The sequence below is a fragment of the Leiobunum rupestre genome, chromosome 2, assembly GCF_980474605.1.
Source record: "Leiobunum rupestre chromosome 2, qqLeiRupe1.1.hap1, whole genome shotgun sequence".
Classification (NCBI taxonomy): domain Eukaryota; kingdom Metazoa; phylum Arthropoda; class Arachnida; order Opiliones; family Sclerosomatidae; genus Leiobunum; species Leiobunum rupestre.
Window position 1 is genome coordinate 78,057,303 of NC_143385.1, and position 21,682 is coordinate 78,078,984.

General features: G+C 34.8%; 2 protein-coding genes, 1 long non-coding RNA gene and 1 pseudogene across 3 annotated transcripts; 3 read left to right on the forward strand and 1 right to left on the reverse strand.

Moving 5' to 3' along the window:
- Window positions 1-302: 302 nt before the first annotated feature.
- LOC149959075 (uncharacterized) lies at window positions 303-669 on the forward strand. The gene is made up of 2 exons (XR_016478404.1): window positions 303-418; window positions 483-669. It is a non-coding gene; the product is annotated as an uncharacterized LOC149959075 (long non-coding RNA).
- Window positions 670-1,018: 349 nt separating this feature from the next.
- On the reverse strand, window positions 1,019-1,513 carry LOC149959076 (uncharacterized). Its single transcript, XM_090167340.1, has 2 exons — window positions 1,302-1,513; window positions 1,019-1,235 (listed from the first exon to the last, which is right to left on the reverse strand). Exons 1-2 carry the CDS (start codon window positions 1,511-1,513, stop codon window positions 1,019-1,021), a joined length of 429 nt encoding a protein of 142 aa, XP_090023466.1.
- A 4,551-nt stretch (window positions 1,514-6,064) lies between these two features.
- LOC149959077 (uncharacterized) lies at window positions 6,065-21,449 on the forward strand. Its single transcript, XM_090166408.1, has 4 exons — window positions 6,065-6,135; window positions 6,366-6,814; window positions 19,271-19,634; window positions 21,039-21,449. The coding sequence occupies exons 2-4, from the start codon at window positions 6,414-6,416 to the stop codon at window positions 21,408-21,410; spliced, it is 1,137 nt and encodes a 378-aa protein (XP_090022534.1). The 5' UTR covers window positions 6,065-6,135; window positions 6,366-6,413; the 3' UTR covers window positions 21,411-21,449.
- LOC149959078 (uncharacterized) lies at window positions 8,749-11,410 on the forward strand (annotated as a pseudogene).
- Window positions 21,450-21,682: the final 233 nt, after the last annotated feature.

The following is a 21,682-nucleotide window of genomic DNA, read 5'->3' on the forward strand; positions in this document are numbered from 1 at the left end:
ATATTTTGGTTTATTTTGCAGAATTAATTTTAATATTCTTCTTATTAGTATCTCAAGCATATACTGCGTTAGAAAAAATAGTTTTAAAATTTTCTAAAGATGTATCCCAACTGTCGTCGTCTTGTCAAACCTCCTCTGTAGAGGCTTATCACGCAGTTGTCATTCAATTTGCACCTAAACATACACACTACTCGTATTTTGGAATGATGACTAGGTACGTTTCAGTGCTAAAAATAGTGTTAACTTCACTAATTATTTTCTATTTATAGATTACTACTTGCTACAATGCATTTAAACGAAAATTCTACGAAAATGCAAGCTGTTAATGTTAACGGCACAAGACGTTGGAACATATTCTTCCCAAAATTCAAAAAGGGGGAATATTCGTTACGCCCAATCATGGAAGCTTCTTCTTACAGTAAGCACAATAATCTAAAAACAAATAAACGAAGATCGATTCATAAGGGTACATACCATTTCAGCTTACGTTAATAAACTGATGTTAAACGTAATTGAATACAGTGAAGACTCGTATGAGAAAGGATATGAGAAGACCGGATCTGTTTTGGGCGTTACACCCAAAGCTTTGTGCTCTGAATTTGAACACCCCACTAAAGACGAAGCTGTTGAATCATATACAAAACATCGTCGGTTCTCTGACTAATAATATTGTATACTAAAAAAATGACAAATAGTTCAATGATAAATCCAAATTCTCATTTTATTAAAAAATTAAAATAAAGTAGCCTTAGAAAGTTTCACACTTCAAAATCAATTTCTTTGAACATTTCTTCTACGTCCCTGCCTTGGTATATCAGGCCGAAATCCACAAAAATCATCTGATGGAAATGCATTCCTAATTGCATTTACTAAACAACTTGGTATGGGAAATCGACGATTTGGAATAATCCAAAAACGTCATCTAATAAATCTTCGATATGCCAAATACCTATAAGTCCTAATAAAATAACAGATTACTAACTATATTATAGCCACAGTGATAAATCTTACTTGTGAATTAATCCCTCTGCGGGTTGTCTAAGCATAGCCCAGGTTGAGGGCTTTGGAACTCTCGAAATGCTAAATTTAACATCGGAATGTTAGTGCAGGTGTTTTGGAAGTCTGGGTGTTTTGTTATGCAAATATCTTCAATTAATGCATTTACCCTTTCCTGTTCTTGACAACACTGACATTCTGCTACAAGTGGCATAATAGTGCAATTGCCACAACAACACCTATAATGAGGAATAATAAAAATATTAATTATTTGCAATTAATATTAATTAAATATTGCTACCCACCAATCATTATTTTGCAATCGTTCATTATTGGCTTCGTTTTCCTCCTGAATTATTTCATTATCTTCATCTACAGTAAGGGCCAAGGGTTCAAATTGATAGGGTAATATACCGTGAATTTCGCCAATATTTTCATCAGATTGCATTGAATCCGATACTGCGCTATCAGAATCCAAATCCGAGTAATAAATAGATTCTTCACTCGAATCGCTCATAGTTATTAATTATAATAATTAATCAAACGTTCGACAGACAGCCTAGGCCTAGCAGACGAGCAAAACGTCTCGTCAGTCGTGAGCGTGATCACGTGACTAAAACCACTCTACGTCCCTTTTAGCCACGCCTTTCCGCCAACTACGAAAATTCACCTTTTTAATTATATTAGTTTTAATAAACTAAAATAAATTTTATTTTACAAAATATTGAATATAAACATTTCTTTTAGTCTGATAATAATTTAGAAAGTATTAGATTGATGTGTTCAAATATCGTGCAAGTAACGCTTTAACAACACCAACAAATTTCTATTTTCCCGCAAATACATATTTTTCGCATATACCTAATTTTACTACTCCCAGAAATGCCTTCGTCATATCCAGAACAAAAATTTATGCTTATCATTATTTAAATTAATTTTAAAAATTAATAGCACCACGATTAGCGACTAGGAGATATCACAGACAATATGGCCGCCCGACGTTTTTTAAAACCATTCCGATCCGAGATGGCGGTTTGGTCTTTACGCGGGAAATTCGAAATTGGGACTAAGCCCCGCCTCGTGAATACATATTTTCCCAAGTTTACGCGGTGAGTTGTTCTTTTACGGTGGGAAAACGGGTTCCTACAGATTTTAAACTCTAAAACTAAATAAAAAACGCGTCCAACGACAAAAACGGTTAATTCTTTGATTCATGACCAAACAATATTTTTATACTAAACATTTAAAATTTCAATTGTAGACAAATATCCGAACCTTTGTAAAATATCTTGCAATTTCCCCGTAAAGCCCCAGGGTGTTTAAAATTGATCGATACAAGCGTTTTCGCAAAAACTATGCATTGTAAAAGTACGAAATTTTCAGCGGGTATTGGATGACTAGAAATCGTTTTAAATTTAAATTTTAGCGAAAATCGGGCAGTTTTCATGGTTTTAAAACAAAATATTTTTTTTGAGACAAAAGGTTTCAATGAGAAAGTGAAAGAGCAGACTCTAACAGGTTAGAATAAACTTGGTTTGGTTATATCTGCCTATTTTTCACCGAAATCGTAGGTCATGAAAAAAACAAGTTAGTCGTAGGAGGCAATAGCTTTTGATTCGATTTATTTTAATCGAAAATTGGCAAAAATGTTTCTTTGTTGGAATTAACCACTTGGAATTTCGGCGCTGCATGTTTCCATTGTGTAGTGCTTGATGGAGTGTCGCTCGGTAAGGATAATAATGGTGACTGGTTAGAATGCTCCAGACGTAGCTATTTGTATCACCCAGCTCATTGCTCGCCACTTGGACGCTCGATCGAGAATATGCAACGAAGTACGCAAGAACAACGTCTTCCAACGCAAAGTTGTTTCGGCTTTGTTCAAGGATTCTCGAATTGATGTTGCCGAAATTGTTTAAGTACCTTATGACTCTGAGAACAGTTGTGCGTCTAGGGCTACAGTTGGGAAAACGATTTCTAAATTACTGGCTTACTGTACGGGCGTTCCGATTACCTACACTGAGAAATAGCTCAAGCATGTGAGTGCGCTGCTCCAAATTATAACGAGGCATACTTATCTTAAATTGATAATTTCGAATAATGATTTTATTTTTAGTGGTACAACTTTATGTACTAAATGGCAACTTTCTTAAGAGTAAACGCAAGTAAAAAAACAGTTGACTTTAGGTCTACGCTTATTCTTTCATTTAAAAATGCCAAATGTTATTTTCATTTTGGAAATTCTAAGTGGTTAATTCCAACATAGAAACCTTTTTGACATTTTTCGATTATAATAAATGGAATAAAAAGCTATTGCCTCCTACGACCAACTTGTTTTTAACCAAACCAAGTTTATTCTAACTTGTTAGAGTCTGCTCTTTCACTTTCTCATTGAAACTTTTGTCTGCAACCTACCGGTAAAAAAATTATGTTTCCCAAAACCATGATAAATGTCCCGAGTTTCGTTAAAATTAAAATTTAAATCGATTACTAGTCATCGAATATCTCCTGAAAATTTCGTACTTCTACACTACATAGCATTTGCGAATAACGCTTGTATCGATCAATTTCAAACACCCTGTATAAAAATACAAATGAAAGAAAATATACACCTATGTATGCTAGGTACTATATTTAAAAGAGGAAGTTAGAGAGCTCTATTCAATGGTCGAACCTTCATTTTCGTGTCACGGTTTATCCGTGACTGATTTCAATTCTGTCATTCGCATCAGGATAAGTATTTCGTCCTTGATTCCAATAAAGGAAACCTCTTTCGTATCTAATCTAATCAAAAGAAGAGCTACGTAACCACATTTCGGCCGTGATATACTAAAAAATCTAGTTTTCTCTTAAGGTAGTCACTGTTGAGGACGAAACGACAAGAATAATGTGTTAAAAACTTCAATTTTATCGTTGAATAACGTTTTGCAGGTACGTACACCATTAATTATTTTATATTTAACATGAGAGGAGGTTATGAATGGCAGAGCCGATTTTTAAGGGCAGTAGTCATTGCAGCCTCGAGTTCCCGCTAAAACTTCAACGAGGCTTTGATTTCCGAGGCACTGATTTACGGGGCTATATTGTGTCTTACGATTGAGCACGATTCCATGCTTTGAAGGAGCAAAAATGAGATTAAACGGAGTACAAAATATTTTTGAAAATTGGGGGTAGTAATTGTGACGATTGACTTAATTTCACACTTCAAATCTGCACTCCGGTGTAGTATGATGGGCATTTTCCCCATTGTGTGTCATGAAGCAAAATCTTCTTTGGGCGCAAGAAAGACGCACGCTTCCGAATTTTGCATAAGGCGGTAGGATTAGAATTCAAGGCTAATAGAGATAATTAACACTAACCGTCAAGCTAATTCTACAAATCAATTGATGGTTAAAAAAAATCAAGTGTCCCAGACCTAACACGGTCAATTTTTAATGGTACTATTTTTTATGTCAGTCAAATTTTCAATAAAATCAATAAATGGTATATTTCCATTCGAAAAATAATTAAAAATTAAATTAAATAGCACGGTACTGATGAGGCCCAAATAAGGCGAAACTGGTCTACTGTTAGAAATTCTGGCTATTTTAAATCAATTTTAATTTGTTTTTGACTCGGAAGATCTATTTAGTCCGAGTTTCGCGTTTTAATTTTATCCTCGAAAACCTATTGGTACGAGTGATTCGTAAGTTTATTAATTACTTTAAATTTTTTAGGGTTTAGATTTTTTGTCATATTTTTATTATGGACTTTTCTACCTTTTCGCAGTTTTTGCATAGGTGGTTCTTATTCACTTTATATTTGATCCAGTTGTCATGTGTGAAATTCAACATTTTCCTATTTGATCAAAATTAATTTGTCCAAACAGAATATAAATAAGTTAAGTTAGAAGAAACCACCTATGGACTGTGCAAAGGATGATAAAATACGCGAATAAGTAGATTAGTCCATAATTAAAAGGGATAAAATAGCTAAACCCTAAACAAATTTGAAGAAATTAAAAAACTTACAAATAACTCGTACCAATAGGTCTTCGAGTAAACAAAAAGACGCGAATCTCGGATCAAATAGATCTTCGAGTAAAAAACTACATTAAAAACTAAATAAAATAGCCAGAAATTCCAACGGTAGACCGGTTTCGTTCTATTTGGAACTCATCCGTACCGTGCCGGTAATCTGGCTGACGACTGTTATATCGAAAAGAGAAACTAAGCCTAAACATTAAAAATTTCAAAACGCGTTGCATAGCAACAGAAAGCCGAAAAGGGGGGAGTGTGGTGGAGAATAGTATATACGAAAAGTTAAGTTAGAAGAAACCACCTATGGACTGTGCAAAGGATGATAAAATACGCGAATAAGTAGATTAGTCCATAATTAAAAGGGAAAAATAGCTAAATCCTAAACAGAATATAAATAAAACTGGTTGTGTGTTGTGTCTTCGAGTAGTGTGGACCGGAAGTAATACAGTAAGATTTTTAACACGAGTATATTCTAAATAAAAAAATGCTACCACATACTACTTGTTTATAACATAACTAGCGCCAGATACCCTATAATTTATCTGAAAAATCTGGCGTCAGAAATGTTAAATTAGTTGATCCACCATCAATATGTAACTTTATACGAATTTTTATAGGCCTATTTTACCTAAAGTTAATCCCTAAAGGTTTAACATCTTTTCCCTTTCCCATTAGTTATTTCCCTATTGATAGCGACGGTTATCTCCCGGTTTCCAAGAGTTTTTGCAACTGCTGAGAATTTTGACAGTGGGTACAATAGCGGATTTAACCATTTGATACAGCGAATTCGGGACAGTTAACTGAAGGAGGAAGCAAAAAGGATGTTGAAACTATTTGTTTAAGAATCATTGTGCAACCACTTCAAGACGGAACGGTTTTTACACAGCGTATAGTGAACGGCTGAGATTTCATCTCTACTTAGGTTAAAACTCAAAAGTGCAAGATAAACATATGCAATGGAATTAAGCCCCAATAAGCGGTTCACTTATCTTGGTTCTATGATGATTTATTGTTTTTTCTACGTCTTATCTGTTGTTTTGCTGATACCTAGAGATTCGGTAACGCGCACATAGTCTTCGCGCTGCTACCAGCCATAGACGCTCGCAGACATTTTTCTATTGGGGTGGGTAGAACCTTCATACCTTTACTAGTGTTTTTATAGTTTATGAAAATGGGCATTTAGAAATTTGCCGGGAAGGGGATTGCGAGTGCGAATAAGACGCGCCTAAAAAAATTATGGCTTGTAATAATGTACGCTTCGTATTACCATTATAGATAGTATTCTCATTGAACAATAAGCACCTACGTTTTTTCATCTATTTTATACTATAATGGTGTTTGGTTTTCGGGTAGGAATTTTTGAAGAAACATCCTTCAGGCCATTCGAGAAATCCATTCAAGATGCAAGAAGAGGTTATGGGCAAGAGAGTGCTTGGGACCGACGAAATCTGGAGTGACGACGCCATTGAGATTCTGCACTTTCCATTTCGCTCGCACTTTCAGAAATTCCTGTCGAATGCTGAAAGAATAATGCATAAATACCATAGCACTCACCCTTACAACTCCATCACCTCGCTAGTTCGATTTTACGAAAAGTTCAAAAAGCAGAGCTTGCCTCTTCTGGAGTTCTACGAAACGGTGCATCAGGGGTCGATTGAGAAGGACAGCCAGAATTGCATCGGTCGGGCGCTGTACTTGAGGGGAAAGTTGTTGAAGCACCTGAAGACCGAATACCCCGATCTGGAGAATTACATATTCTGCGTGTCGTCCAATATTTACAAGAGCCCCGATATTCCAAAACGGTAAAAAATAACACATGTTTATGACACATATCTTAAGGGGAAAGGCAGTCATCTATGAATAAAACGGAACAATGGTAGGGACCGTAAATATATTGAAGGCTATTTGGACAAATATTAAAACCAACAGTGAAATAAAGTTTTTAAAATGACAAAATTATTCGGCCAAATACCACGAGGTTTGAAAATTTTAACTAAATAGAAATTTTTTTTAAACTATTCTACCAAATATTTTTTTACGTGATGGAGATTCTATCAACTAAGAAAACGTGTTTTAAACTTAATATATAGGTGTAAAAATCATAAAATATATCAGATAATCGAAAAACATACTTCAACACTTTAGTTTGACTACCAAAAACAGTTATTCATATTGCACTTAACTATGGAAAACTGGCTAAGCCTTGTACATACAACTAAGTTTTAAAATAAAATCCACTATTGCGAGGTTGAAACGTGCGTAGCGCGCAAATAAAGATTTCAAACTGTGCAATAGTGGATTTTATTTTAAAACTCACATTGCACTTCTCACCATATATCACAAATTAATTTCTATACTATGTCAATGAACTATGATTAGTTTTTAGGTATATAAACAAGTTGGAAAACCAAAATAGTACCTCTCCTCGTACGAATGAGAGTTCATCGCAGAGATTTTAATAAGTGTGCATATAAACAGGTGGTTTTTAATAAATTAATAAAAACCATACTTACAAAACAAGTAATTTTATGTTACTTATCATATAGACGAATAAAAGTAGCTTTGGCCATGGCCGCCATTGTGGGCGCGAATTTTTTATGAATAGGAAAAAGCATGGGTGACGTCGTGTGATGTAGAACTGCTATTACTCTATACGCGACCGAAACGGCTCTAGGTGGCGCTGCGGAGCGGAATTTATCTCGCCACCGCTTGTGTGTGTGACGTCTGCTATTATAGCTGAAATAGAGTCTTATTGAAGATTTAAGAGAATTCGGGAAAAAATGCGGAAATCTGGAAGTCGATGCTGCTCGGTGTTGCCTTGTAATACTAAAGCAAGTAACTCCAAAGTCAAAAATATATCTTTTTATAAGTTTCCGCTTAACGAGTCAGTTTTAAAACTATGGTTATCAGTAATTTTCCCAAATTCTAGTAAAAGGCCTACAAAGTGGTCTAGAGTTTGTAGTGATCATTTCAAAGAAGATGATTTTCACAAAAGAGCTTCAGGTTAGTTTTTATAATTTCATAAATGTATAAGTGATAATTTTAAAAATTATGATAAATATTTTTAGTAGATATGGGAGTTGCAATAAGAAGACTGAAACTGAATGCAGTACCAAGTTTAAAACTAGGAAAAAGCTGCAGTGAAACATGCGGTATCACTACCAGTAATCAACTACATGGTTTTGTCATTACTGATGGGATAATATCATTGTGCATTAATGAGACCATTAGTTCAACGTCTATTGACTCTAACAAGGCTATGGAGCTGGACTCGGACCTAACTATTGGTCTCAGTACAAATAAGAGCATTGACCTTAATATGAACAAGACTGTTGATCTTAAATCTAATGGAAATGAAATCACAGCATTGGAGCAGACCAAAAGTTTGGAATATAACATAAATAATATTTCCAGGGAGAAGTGTGATGAGGTAACTGAACTGAAATCTGTCAATAATCTCAACATAAAATACATGGAAAATGACATTCATTTGAAAGAATTGGCCACAAATCAGTCTATTGTTGAAACAGTTTTACGAAAGCAGAATAATACTTCAGTAAATGTTCACTCCACTGGTACTCAAACTTTAATAAAACCTTCACCTTGTAATCACCGCATATCAAGTAATGGTTTGAGTAATTCAGAGCTTTTGCCATTGATCGGAATATGCCAGAGCCTTTTTGAAAGTTTATCAACGGAAGTTCTTCTTCTTGAAAATAACAGTAGTGTACCTGAAACCATAGTACCATGCAAAGAAAGAGTTCTTCTAACTCTAATGAAACTGAAACTTTCGTTGACGTACGAGGCATTAGCGTCACTTTTTAGAATATCATCAAGAAGTGTATCAACCTACTTTAAAAACACACTTTGTGCGATGTATGAGATATTGAAAAAATTTGTTGTTTGGCCAGAAAAAGACATGATTGTTCAAAATCTTCCAAATTGTTTTCGTGAGTTTCAAAATACACGTGTAGTGTTAGATTGTTTTGAAACACCCATGGAAAAGCCAAAGTCGTTACATGATAGAATGGCCACATATAGCCACTATAAGGGTACTCATACATTAAAGCTGCTAGTCGGTATTTATCCCGCAGGTGCAATTACCCTTATTAGCAAAAGTGGATATAAAACAGAAAGTCTGGGAGGAAAAGGGTTCGTTAGCTTTCTCAGTGGTTTCCTTCAAAAATGAGGAGCTGTTTCCCTTATACAATGATTGAGAAAAACAGGAACGACTCTGTTACGTTTGGCCTATGTCTCATGACGTCACGGTCAGAGGAAATAGTTCAGATGGGCGATGCTAGCTAACCTAGCGGTAAAACCAAGAAGCATATCCTCCTTGGTAAAACTCCCGAAGACGTCGTCACGTTGGTTAATTTATTCCTTTTTAAAAAATTTTGCCTCTGTTAAGTTCAAGCGTGGCTCAAGCTCGTAAGAAATATACACCAGAAGAGTTAGCTTTATAGCCGAAAAGTAAATTTAGTCAGTGTAATTTATTTATAAAAGATTTGTATTCAATTGGTACTATACAAACCAGTGAAGATTTAAACCAATGCTTAGCTAAAATTCCAGTAGATAGGGATGTACAGACAAATCTTAGTATAGTAACATGGATTAAATAACCTCGCAAACTGAGATTTTGGGTTCAATTGTATCTCAAAAAAGGGGGATGAAATTAATTGTTTTACAACTAATTAACTTAAATGTGCTAAACGTAAATGTGAGCCAAATGAAGCTGCTAAAGAGACAAATTGTGATGAAGATTTTACACTGTTGAAGAAATCAAAAGTGGATAACTGCACCCCGATTAAATTACTAACTTCAGTTGATAATGTCCCATGTAGCCTGTCGTGTATAATATTTTCTCAATCACCGCTGGGACTTTTCGAATTATAGTTAAAAAATGTTTCTTTAAATTTTAATCATTTTCCACAACTGAAGTAGGTTCTTAAATGGTTTTCCCTGGATTATTTCTACTAGATGAGGCGAAACTGATCCGATAACCATTTTTGTAACTGTTGACACAAATGGCATTAGGGAATAATGTGCCATAAATAAACCCCCGTTGTTAATTGCCTTCAAAACTACAGGGATTTTATTGAGGTTTTTTGCATTATTACGTATTGCAAGACTAATAAGGTACATTATATGAGCGTGGTCTCTTTGCTTCTGTGATAAAGGCTTTTTCCCTTTATTTACCTTCTACATAATTTGAATCCGTTTCTTACTAACGCTCCAAATCTCTCCTTTGACACCACCTATCTGTATATAAATGACGCTGCTTAAATTTCTTGGCTTTGTTTTGAGAAATATATAGTTCGTATGGGCCCCTTTTCTCTGAGGTGGCTTCATCATTTTTTTATTTTCATCCAGAACTTGGGACCACTTATCCATGGCTTTACTATCCCATACTTGCCAAGCTATCCAATGTACTACATTGGAGAGTTCATTTGCATATATTGGGTCACAAATTATAACTGGGTCAATTCCTTCTTCATTAAGTACTAAATTGTATACCCAATTGTTCCATGCGTACAGAAAGCCACTATCCTACTCTTTCTTCAGAATAATGCGAATGTAACAACTCGTGTTGAGAGCACATATCTTCTAGTAGTTCTTTTAAAGTTCCATTGTTTTTAAATTCGTTAAACACTTTAAGCCGCACACCCCATTCATCCAAAACAAAAACGTTTTTATCAATTATCTACCTAAGCCTTGCCAAACATGTGAATTTTCACAAATAGCAGAGGCACCAAATCCAGCCCAAAGACTATATAATCAGGTGGATAAGGAACCGAAGAAGAACTATAATATATCAGCCGATTTACGCAGGTACATGCGAGTAAAGCGCCATTTGTAATGCTCCGCCAAAGGGGGTAGGCACAAACTAGGGGCATGCTTGGGGGATCCTCATTTTTGATGGAACAGGGCTACCGGGTCCTCCCAGACTTTCTGTTTTATATCCACTTTTGTTATTAGTGACCCATGGGGAGGCAAAGCCTCTGACAAATTGATAACCTTGGAAAGCAAGGTTATATATGAATGCGAGTCGTTCATAGACGCGATAATGGTAGATAAAGGGTTCCATATAGAAGATGAGTGCTCTGAAAATGGTGTTACTCTTTTCCGGCCTCCATTTTTGAGAAAAAAACACAGTTTTCCAAAGCTGAGAGTTTACAAAATCAGAAAATTGCTTGCGCTAGAGTGCATGTAGAACGTGCCATACAACGAATAAAGCTGTTTAAGATATTAAATGACAGATTTGACCTAGACTTAGTACCTTACAGCAGTGAAATTGTCCCAGTTGTTTGTGGATTAGTAAACTTATCTAAGCCAATATTGTCAGAAAAAAGATTTTCAGGTAAATAGTATTTTGTAATATATTATTTTTTTTAATGTACTTATATTTATAAAAAATAAAAATACAGAAGATATATTACTTTAAATGTTTTAAATGTTTTAAGTGCAGAATGGGTTACAGTAAAACAACTCGGTTACAGGCAATGCTTGAGATAAATAAATCTAGTAATATTCTTAGATCAGGGACGTTCACAAATAACACAATGTAGGAAGGGGATTGGTTTTTTTTCATATCACTTATGTAAAGTGATATGAAAAAAATTAAAATAGTTTAAGAAAAAGGAAATTTAAGAAAGTAACTTTAAATGCTTTATAAAATATTAATTTTCCCTGTAATTTAATTGTCTTAATAAGGTTAATGATGTAATTGCTATTTAGTGGGTCGTAAGTGATGTGGTTTTTAGAATTTTTACTAGGAAAAGAGGTGTCAAAGTTTATTAAATTTGTGAACGTCCCAAATTTAAAATACACATTTAGAAAAATTAGCATTCTCGTGTCATGCAGCTAGCATCCTCAGTTAATAGTGGAAGGTAATTTTCAAAGTAAAAAGTAAATAATTTTGGTATATTTTTTTTTCAAATACTCGTCGTTTCGAGGTATTTTTAAGTTTAAATAACCTTTTGGGGAATAAATAAAAAAGTAACAAGTTTTTAAATTCAGAACATAAAGACCAAACTGTACTTGGGCATAATATCCGTTGGAATCATTTTCAAGTAACGTAACATTTTCTCCCTCAATCGACAAATATTTCAGTTCTTTTCCAACCCCTTCGATAATGCTTTTGTTTTTACAGGTAAATGGGCATTTGATTTCGAGCAATTGACATTCTCCGTTCTCTACAAATAATCCATCCGGACTACACGCCAAAAAATTGTGTTTCATATTGACAATTAAACCAAATTCATAAACCTAAGTTTTTTTCAAATTTTGAAACTTTTGTCTGGCTGCCTTTTCCATCTTCCACCCATAAACTACCGCAGGCACCTCTAGCTCTTTTAAAATTTTATGACTTTGTAGAATTCTGGTTACAGTGTTGTTTCTATTTTTACTGACGAAAACTTTCTTAACCACAGTTCCTGTTAAACGATCTTTTCGACACTTTCTCCACTCATCAGTTTTCTGAGCAATATTTGCAATTTTACAAGCTTGCTGAAAGTTCACAACTACATTTTCTTTGTAATAGTTAAACTCGTCTACAGTTATAGAATAACTAGACTGATTAGGAGCTAAAGATGTAGAATTAAGAACGTTTTCTACTGAAATGGCCCGAGCATTTTCAATATTGCACTGTGGAATAACTGCACTTTTATTTGGTATGCTTGATGTTGTTTGGGAAAACGATTCCACAAAAATTTCGTTCAAATTTATTTGCGTAGAAACTTCATTTAGGGCATGACTAGATATTTTACTAGGAACCATTGACGTAGCCGCAACTGGTTCCATAGAAGTTTTGTGTCGCTACAAAATTTCTTGGAGGTGAAACTTCAGCCAGATAAGTGGTTTTAACAGTGTCTGATGACGTAATATCGAAAAAATCTCCACATAATGGTTTGTAAGGCAAACTTAACAAAATCTTTGTCGTAGAATTATTTAAGACTTCGGTGTTGAATTTAATTTTTTTAACAGTTTTCACAAACTCAAGGTCCATAACTTTTTTTGGCTTATAATTCTTTAAAACATTTTCATTGCATTTACCCCAAGATCGTGTTTTGGATGTGCATGAAACACCAGTCTCTACGATATTTACCTGTTCAAATTTGTTAGTATAAAGTAATCCTGCTACTGAGTGCTTGCATGTTCCAGATGATCTAAAATGCAGTTAAAATTAAGTAAAATATTTAAGCATACTATGATATGCAATGTACATTAATTAATTACCCAGCTTTACAAGTGCAATAGGTGTCATTAACTTTCCAATCTTCATCTTGAGAATCAGAGTTTACTTGCCTTTGAAGGGTTATTTTCACTTTATGAGGATCAGTTGACGGTGCTGAAGTTTTAATTACTCTACCTTCTACTATCGTTTCGTCAGCTGAATATTTAGTAATAAAAAATTCAATCGCTCCTTTAGAGAGTTCTTTAAATAGTCTTTTCCCTTCATCTAAACAGCGTCTCTTGTCTCCAATATAGTCCAATAACCTTACCAGGGGCAAATTCACTAAAATAATAGCATTATGAAAAAATAAAAAAATAAAAAAATGTATTAAAATGCGTATTAACCTTTAATAGCTTCAGATTTATCCATAACGTTGACACAAAAATTTTACCCTCTTCAAATTTAATTCAAAAGTCCCTCCTTAGGTAAATAGCGTCTGCTAATGCGCGACCTGTTACTGTTTTCACCTGCCACATAAAGAGGGCGTATCCGTAGTTTTCGGTGGCGAATAGGGACTTGGCAGTGCTACGTCACAGTTTTTTTTCAATAGTTTTTATCGTGGGGAGAAATATATGACCACAATGGCGGCCATGGCCAAAGCTACGGAGTGCCAAGTCTCTATTGTAACCGTCGAAAAATGGGTCTAGAGGGAAGGGACACCGTGATTGGTTTGCTTTAGATCGTAGTAAACGCATACACATTTCAGATTTTTATGTTTTTATTTTATTAAACATGGCTGCCCTTCAAAACATTTTCACGAAAGGATCTAAGTCAGTGATCTCTTATATTTGTTTGGAAACTTCAATGCTTTACCGATAATTATTTTCAATAAACTGAAATAAAAATAAATCAGTTAAATGTAATAAATGCTTTATTTTGGTTAAAGTTGAAGGTTTAATTTGAAACTAAGCCAAAATTAACGTTGAAAAGAGCTCTAAGCCTTTGGATTTGTTATAGCTGACGAACTTTCAAAAATCGAATTTTAACGGAAAAAACCTTGAAAATAATAGCGTTTACCATTTGACTGCTCTCGAGCGCTCTAATCAACATATATGATCCATTTCTTGCTCTAGGGTGCTCCGAAATCACCAAAAAACCGATCTGCCAATTACGACAGATCAACGGATCGAGATCGAGACGGCGAAAATTTTGGCGTGTTCCTTTTAGATTTTTTGGCAAAATGGCAGACCAAGACGTGAAAATTCAAATTACCGAAGCTTATAACTTAGTAGATAAATTTATCTACTGAGTAATAAGCTTCGGTGGTTCAATGCCACGCAGGTGACCCGGGTTCAAATACCAAACGACGGTATTGGCCTTGGCAATAAGACGTATACCGTAAACATTTAGTGGAAGCCCTGCCATAAAATTTTGGCAAACACTCGCACAACACAGACACACACCAATACGAATACACCCAAGTCGACTGCAAATAATTATTGCAAAAGGCGTTTCACCAAGAAGTAATAATAATGGAAACTTCTCACATGAACGGTATGCAGCCAGTGTTTCCTTTTAACCAGGTAGCTTTTATTTTACGTATTAAAGCTAAGCAAAAACCCGACGTTCTGTTTACAGATGAAAAGTTTTCATTATTTCAATAAGCACTGTGTAAATAGTAAATTGCAGGAACTGGCTCTCCAAAATATTACTTATTGGTGATTTTCTTGAAAATGTTTAATTTAAGCGCCTATTATAAGACTGAACCCGCTTACACAGTGGCGTAGCTGAGAACTCAGAGGCCCCCCCGCAAAAATCTCTATAAGGTCCCCCTTTTTAATTTTTTTATGGTTAGCGTGGCCGCCCCGAAGCTTGAGCCCCCCCCCCCCCACACCGCGGGCACTGCAAACCATCAGAAACGCCACTGCGCTTACAAAAATAAAATTCGGTTAAATTACAAGTTAACATATTAAAGACAATTCGCGACCGAAACGAATCTAGGTGAAACTGCGGTGGCCGGCTCCTCTGAGGAGGACCTATGATCTAGCATCTTCTATAGTCACACTTTTAGTTTAAGTAACCATAACTTTTTAAATAATGCTTTGCAGGGAATAATTTTTGCTCCATTGAAGTCTCCTTAAAAAGTACTTAAAGGGAGGTCGCGAAAGGTGAACAAAGGGGGTGGCGGGCCTATTGTCCCAAATTACCAAACCAAAATTTTTGGGTATTTTCCTATATTGCCTGGAATATTTCCCGTCCAACAATTTCGAGTGAAATCAGTTTCGAAACTATTCCGATTCGAGTCTGTTCAGTTTTGAGTGAAGTCAGTTTCGAGTCTAGTAACTTTGTACAATATTTCGGTGTTATTCACATTCGAGACTATTCAGGCGTTTCACAAATATCGGCCATGTTTTAAAAACACGATTTGCGTCAACGGCCTTTTAATCATGGCCGCTTCTTGTGATACCTTCGCACTTGAGCAGTCGCTGCATAGACAATTGGTGTATCTTAGAGAGTTTTTCATTTTATTGCTTGAGATTCATTCCGGATCTGTCTTTGATGTCTTAATTAGCTCTCGCTCCAATCGACTAGAGTAAAACCGCAAATGGAACATTCCATTAACATATTCCGGCGCGTTGTTGGTTTTCGTCTGCTGGTAATTTGAATTTTCGTGTATTGGATTGCCATTTTGCCAAAAAATCTAAAAGGAACACGCAAAAATTTGCTCCGATCTCGATCCGTTGATCTGTCGAAATCCGCAGAGCGATCTCGAAGCACCCGAGAGCGGGAAATGGAACACGCGAACCTTGATTGAAGCAGATACGAGCACGCAAATGGAACATAAAATGTTTATCAGAACGATCTAGAGAGCTCGAGAAAAGTCAAATGAAAAACGCTATTAGTTTACAAAATTAATTTTGCGCGTGAATAAACATCATAGTGTAAAGATATTGTCGCGTGCAAAAACGTAATTTTAAAGAACATCAAAAGTTTTATTAGTATAATCAGGAAACTATAGAGGTATACACTTATAATTTCCTGGTATAATCGTACCACGCGCTATTTTCACGGCACTAGAAAATCGTAAATTCCTCTGTCGACTCTATCACGCGCTCCTAGAATAGTCTTGTAAAAGTAAGAGACAGTGACGTCAAAGAAACATTATTAGTGTTTTCCATTTGACTGCTCTCGAGTGCTCTACATCGCTCTGATCAACATTTTATGTTCCATTTGCGTGCTCGAATCTGCTCCGATCAAGTTTCGCGATTTCCATTTCCAGCTCTCGTGTGCTCCGAGATCGCCCAAAACCGATCTGCCTATTTCGACAGATCAACGGATCGAGATCGAGATCGGAGTGAATTTTTGCATGTTCCTTTTAGATTTTTTGGCAAAATGGCAGACCAAGACGCGAAAATTCAAATTACTAGCAGACGAAAAACAACAAAGCGCGGGAATATGATAATGTAATGTTCCATTTGCGGTTTTACTCTAGTCGATAGGGGCGAGATCTATGACGTCAGAGACAGATTCCGAGCGAATCTCTCGGCGAATCTTGAGCAATCAAATGGAAAACGCTATAAAACAAGAAGGTAAGTTACTTTATAGGGAGCTAACAGTTTTAAGTCACACAACGTCACCCATGCTTTTTCCTATTTAAAAAAAATACTACCCAAAATGGCGGCCACAGCCAAAGCTACGGAGTGTTAGTTCCCTGTAATTCTTTAGTTCTTTATTAACTCAAGAAAAGGTCTGTATGGTTAAAGTATTTAAGCGCGCGCTTTTTTTTAATTTTCAACAGCTGAGAACGCGCGAGCCACAATCTACTATTATGGCTACGTTCAGCGGGACTCAGCGGACTCAGCACTGAGCGTTGAGCTTACTGTACGCTTTTTTGAACTTCCGGTTTCTACGTCATGTTGCTCAACGAAGTCAGCGGTCGGAGGAGCAGGTTTTTCCGTTTGCTCATCGGTGTCGTGACGTCATTCGACAAAAGTTAAAGGAGGGGTAGCAGACGATATTTTGTTCGTTAAGTTAGCGAACTATGAAATCGTACAACAACTTTTAGATTTTTGTGACGTAGCGTTGATTAAAAGAACTCAACGATAACTAAGCGGTTTTTCTCCGTTGATAGTTGTTGAACGCAGCCAATATCAAGAGCACGCACCCAAAAATATAACTCTTTTATACATGTATTTGTCTTTAAAACAACAAGTGTTTTAAACAAACCTTTTTGTTTAAAATGTTTTAAACATTTTTTTCAAGGAAGATTTTACATACTCTTAGAAGTTTTTTTTTAAGTAATGAGGTTAATTAGAGAAAAAAATTGTTCGATTGAAGTATTGCTATTCAAGTAAAGGACTTGAAAACAAAGAGTTTGATTAAAATTTCTGCTATGAAATTGAATCTCGTTTAAAGCCTATATGTACTGTTTTATTGAACTCCAGAGATTCTTGTTTTTGTTATAATAAAATTCATTTAGTCTTTCGTAACGTTGTGAAGTAATATAGTTCACTATACGCCACAATGTTGGGGCATGTGTAGAATATTCTTAATGCCATAATTTTTCTAAATTATAGTCACTAGCAGATGCTTTTAGTACATATATTTTGGGTTGGAGAGTATCTAATTTGACTACTCGTTTTTCTTTTAACGAGTACATTCATAAACAAACTTTTTAAATAAATTTCACTATACTTGTGTATTTACACTATTCGCGACCAAAATAAGTCTTAAGTGGCGTAACGGTGCTAGGTTCCCTGAGATAGCGCCTATGTTCTAGTGTCTGCTACAGAAAAATTAAAAAATCATAACGTTTTTTCTTAAATAAACTTATTAAAATGTAAGCAAATGATGTAAAAATTTTATTATTAATTATAAAGTCAAATTTACTAATAACTATGAGGAAAAACTCAGTCTGCAGGTTTAGCCGGTATCTATCTAGGTTTCACTGGCGAACCAAAGGGGGCGTAGCGATAGTTTTGATAACGAATATAACTTAATAATAAGGATGCCAAATAAGAAATTTTATCACTGAACTGATTTTCAGAGCTGTTGTGCAATCAAAATTTAGTTCTTAGCACAGAGCCCTCTGCAGTCTAAAAATGTCTAAGACAAAATATACTACTACCAAGGACGATAATATATTACTCAGTTCCGTTGCTAGTCCAAGTCATTAGCGGGGTAGCTGGGTGAGAGTGTCAGTGTTGAAAAAAGGTTCAGCAAGAAAATTATTATGCTTTTTGTTATTATGCTACTTATGGCAAGATATATTTCCAGCACTTAATGGAAACCAAGACCAACAGAGCAAAGCCCCGAGAGCTTTAAATGCTTTTATTTATACTAGTTGATGCCATTCTAAACCATTTGGTGAAAAGATAATAAATACTGACTTATTTACTACAAAAACTATAAACAAAAGTTTAACTAAGGAAAAATTTTACATCAGAAGAAAGACAAATTATTATTTATCACAGTAAATAGACAATTTAAGATTTATTCGTTTCAGATTGTTGGAGCTATCTGGAAGGATGCTAGTATTTAAAATTAAGAATATAATAGCATTACCTCCCACCAAATGATCTTCTCCTTTGTTAAATAAGTATCCATCTATTCGTTATAGTTTTATAACTGTATTTCCACAATAACTATAAGGTTATTATGGCAGCTATTGCGTTTAGCTACCCTCTCTTATGGGTCAATTTCTACAGAAAATAATCTTCCAGCTGGCATTCATGATGATGAAATAATTGATAATAAAACATATCAAACAATCTAAGAAAATGTAAACTGAACCAAATCCTTTTTTTGTAAATAAAATTTAACTCTACCAGTTCATGAAAATTATAATTTTTTTTACTAAAATTTATGATATAGTTATATTAATAAATTGTACTGCTAATTGATGTAATGTTTCAAATAATTAAAACCAAATAATGAGTGTTCATTTTCTCCTTTCCTTCTGATAATATTAAATGTTTCAAATAATTAAAACCAAATAATGAGTGTTCATTTTCTCCTTTCCTTCTGATAATATTAAAAAATATCTAAAGATGATTTTAATGTACAACCAAAAATTATTTTATAGGTGCCATAATATTCCTGAAGAAGATACTGGTTGGTTAAAGGATCATTCTTGCCTAGCCTTAAAATTTACACTTGAGAGCGGCAGACGGCATGGATACTTCATAATGGACCCAGGATATTTAATTGATTTTCCAATTGTCATCATGGAAGACGCGAAAGCACCACATACTGGAAAATTTGAATTCTCAAGCAAGGATGGAATTAAAAGTTATGAGTTCAAGTATTTTAACGAAAATTATATTTATTGGATTGCAAAGAGTGACAGTTCCAGTTCAACGAGTGGAGTTAAAATACAGGACGTGCACCATTGGTTTTATGTTGGAAAAAAACTTCAAAATGTTCTTCAAATAGAAAAGAGGAACCAGGTATGTAACAGTCATTTAAAGGTTGTGATTTGATCAGAAGTAAATTAAAACCAGCTTTAGAAGTTGGTCTCTTAACTCTGAGACATTTTCCTTATTGGAGGCAAGTTAAATTGAAGCTATAACATAAAAAAAAAACTATGATATAGAGGAGGATTTTATTAAAGCACCTATTACAAGGATTAAAATAACCCTGCTCAGTGGTGCACCCTTAGGAGTGTTTGGCGGAATAAGTAGGGACTCAGGGTTGGCAAAAAACCGGCTTTTTTTTAAATTGAAAAATCCAGTAAGGTTAAATCCGGCTGTAACCGGTGGTTTAAGCGGGTTAAATCCATTAATAAAAAATGATTGCTTATATCAAGCCCTCATTGCTCAAATTTCCCCGATTTAAAAATTACGTTTTTGCCCGTGACAGTACCTTTACATTGTGAGGTATAGCAGACTTATTTACCCGCTTTTATACCCTAACATGGCAGCGTATTTTCACGCGCAAAATTAATTTTAAGATACCCTAATTGCTTATATGTTAGCTCTCATTACTTGCGACAAAAAGTGAAGGTTAAGTTTTGTCAATGTTTCTAATTAATTTCTCAATATTTTTTTAATAAAAAAAAGTGGTTTTAACCATGGATTTTATTTGGTTAGAAGTATATTGGGAGATCCTTCTTATTTCCTAAGTAGTAAATTTAAGTATAATTTTAAGGAATTTATAAGTTTACCCCAAAAAGGTTTTTGCTTATTTTAATTAATAGGATTTGAGGCCCCTTTTAAAATTTCAAGTTTGGCCATGAAATACACCTTGGCGCTGCCAATGTTCAATACTTCTTTTTTACTTTTTTTTATTATAAATAGTGGACCTTGTTTAAAACTTATACATAGTAACGGATTTACCTAAGGTGGGGGCTTGTGTGAGGAAAGCATAAAAACGCAAAACTTGCATGTCCTGAAGCTGAGCTTATGTCACGAAAATAATGATTTTTCAAATAATAAAGCAACAAGCCTGATGTTTTTCTCTTAAACCGAATCATTGAAAAATCCATTGATTTCATCAGTGGTGGGGGCCCATAGGCCTGGGCCTAGTAGGCCTAGTCCTTAATATGGCACTGCTTTTACAAATTTCACTTGTTTTGAGCCTTACAAATGAGGGTGAGGTGGTTCTTCAGGGACCGAATAAAAATAACCTATACGACCAATTAATTTGAAAAGTATGCTATAGGCTGCTTAGCCTACCCTGCCTCAGGATTCAAGCATATTCTTTAGAAATTTCTTCATGTTTTCAATGTTAAAACTAAAAAAAAAAGGGTAATTGAACCACGCATCTTCCAAATGATGCATGATCGAGTTAATTTGTTCTAATGTTAAATTGACGAAATAGAGCCGAATTATATTATTGCTTCACTTTTTCAGCTATATGCTTATCATGGGTTGGCATACGGTGGGCTGGGTGGCCCAGATGCAGCAATATTTACGGTTTTAGGAGCAAAGGACCACTTCATAGCGATGATGCGCGAAGATGCTGAACATAATGTCATCGCTGAGCCACCAAAATATGTCTGTCACGAAATACCATTTCGTTATGCTCTCTCTGATGAATATCCAAGGAACAATGATTGGGAAGATATCCTTAAAACACTCGAAGAGAAATTTCATTATGCTAACAGTTTTATGGATTTACTAAAAAGTTTTTCAAAATTAGCAACTGATGAAGACTTTGTACAAGAACTATCTCGCATAAATATCATGTGGTCATCCAAAATCGAAACCTCATTCGATTCATAATTCTTGAATTTACTGCTAGTATTTAAGTCATAAAACTGTCATTTGATTGATTAAAATTTAATTTATAACTCTTGATTTCTAAATAACTTACTATGAAATATCTCCATTACTTCTCATGGTGGAATTTGTGCTGCTGAATAACTTGGCTGAAAATCAATTATTTGCAAAGATCTGAAATTTAAAACATGTATTTCCAAATCTATATTGATCAAAAACTGATAGGGATCTAACTTCATAAAATTTTTTACGAATTGATGTGATCGGAGACAACA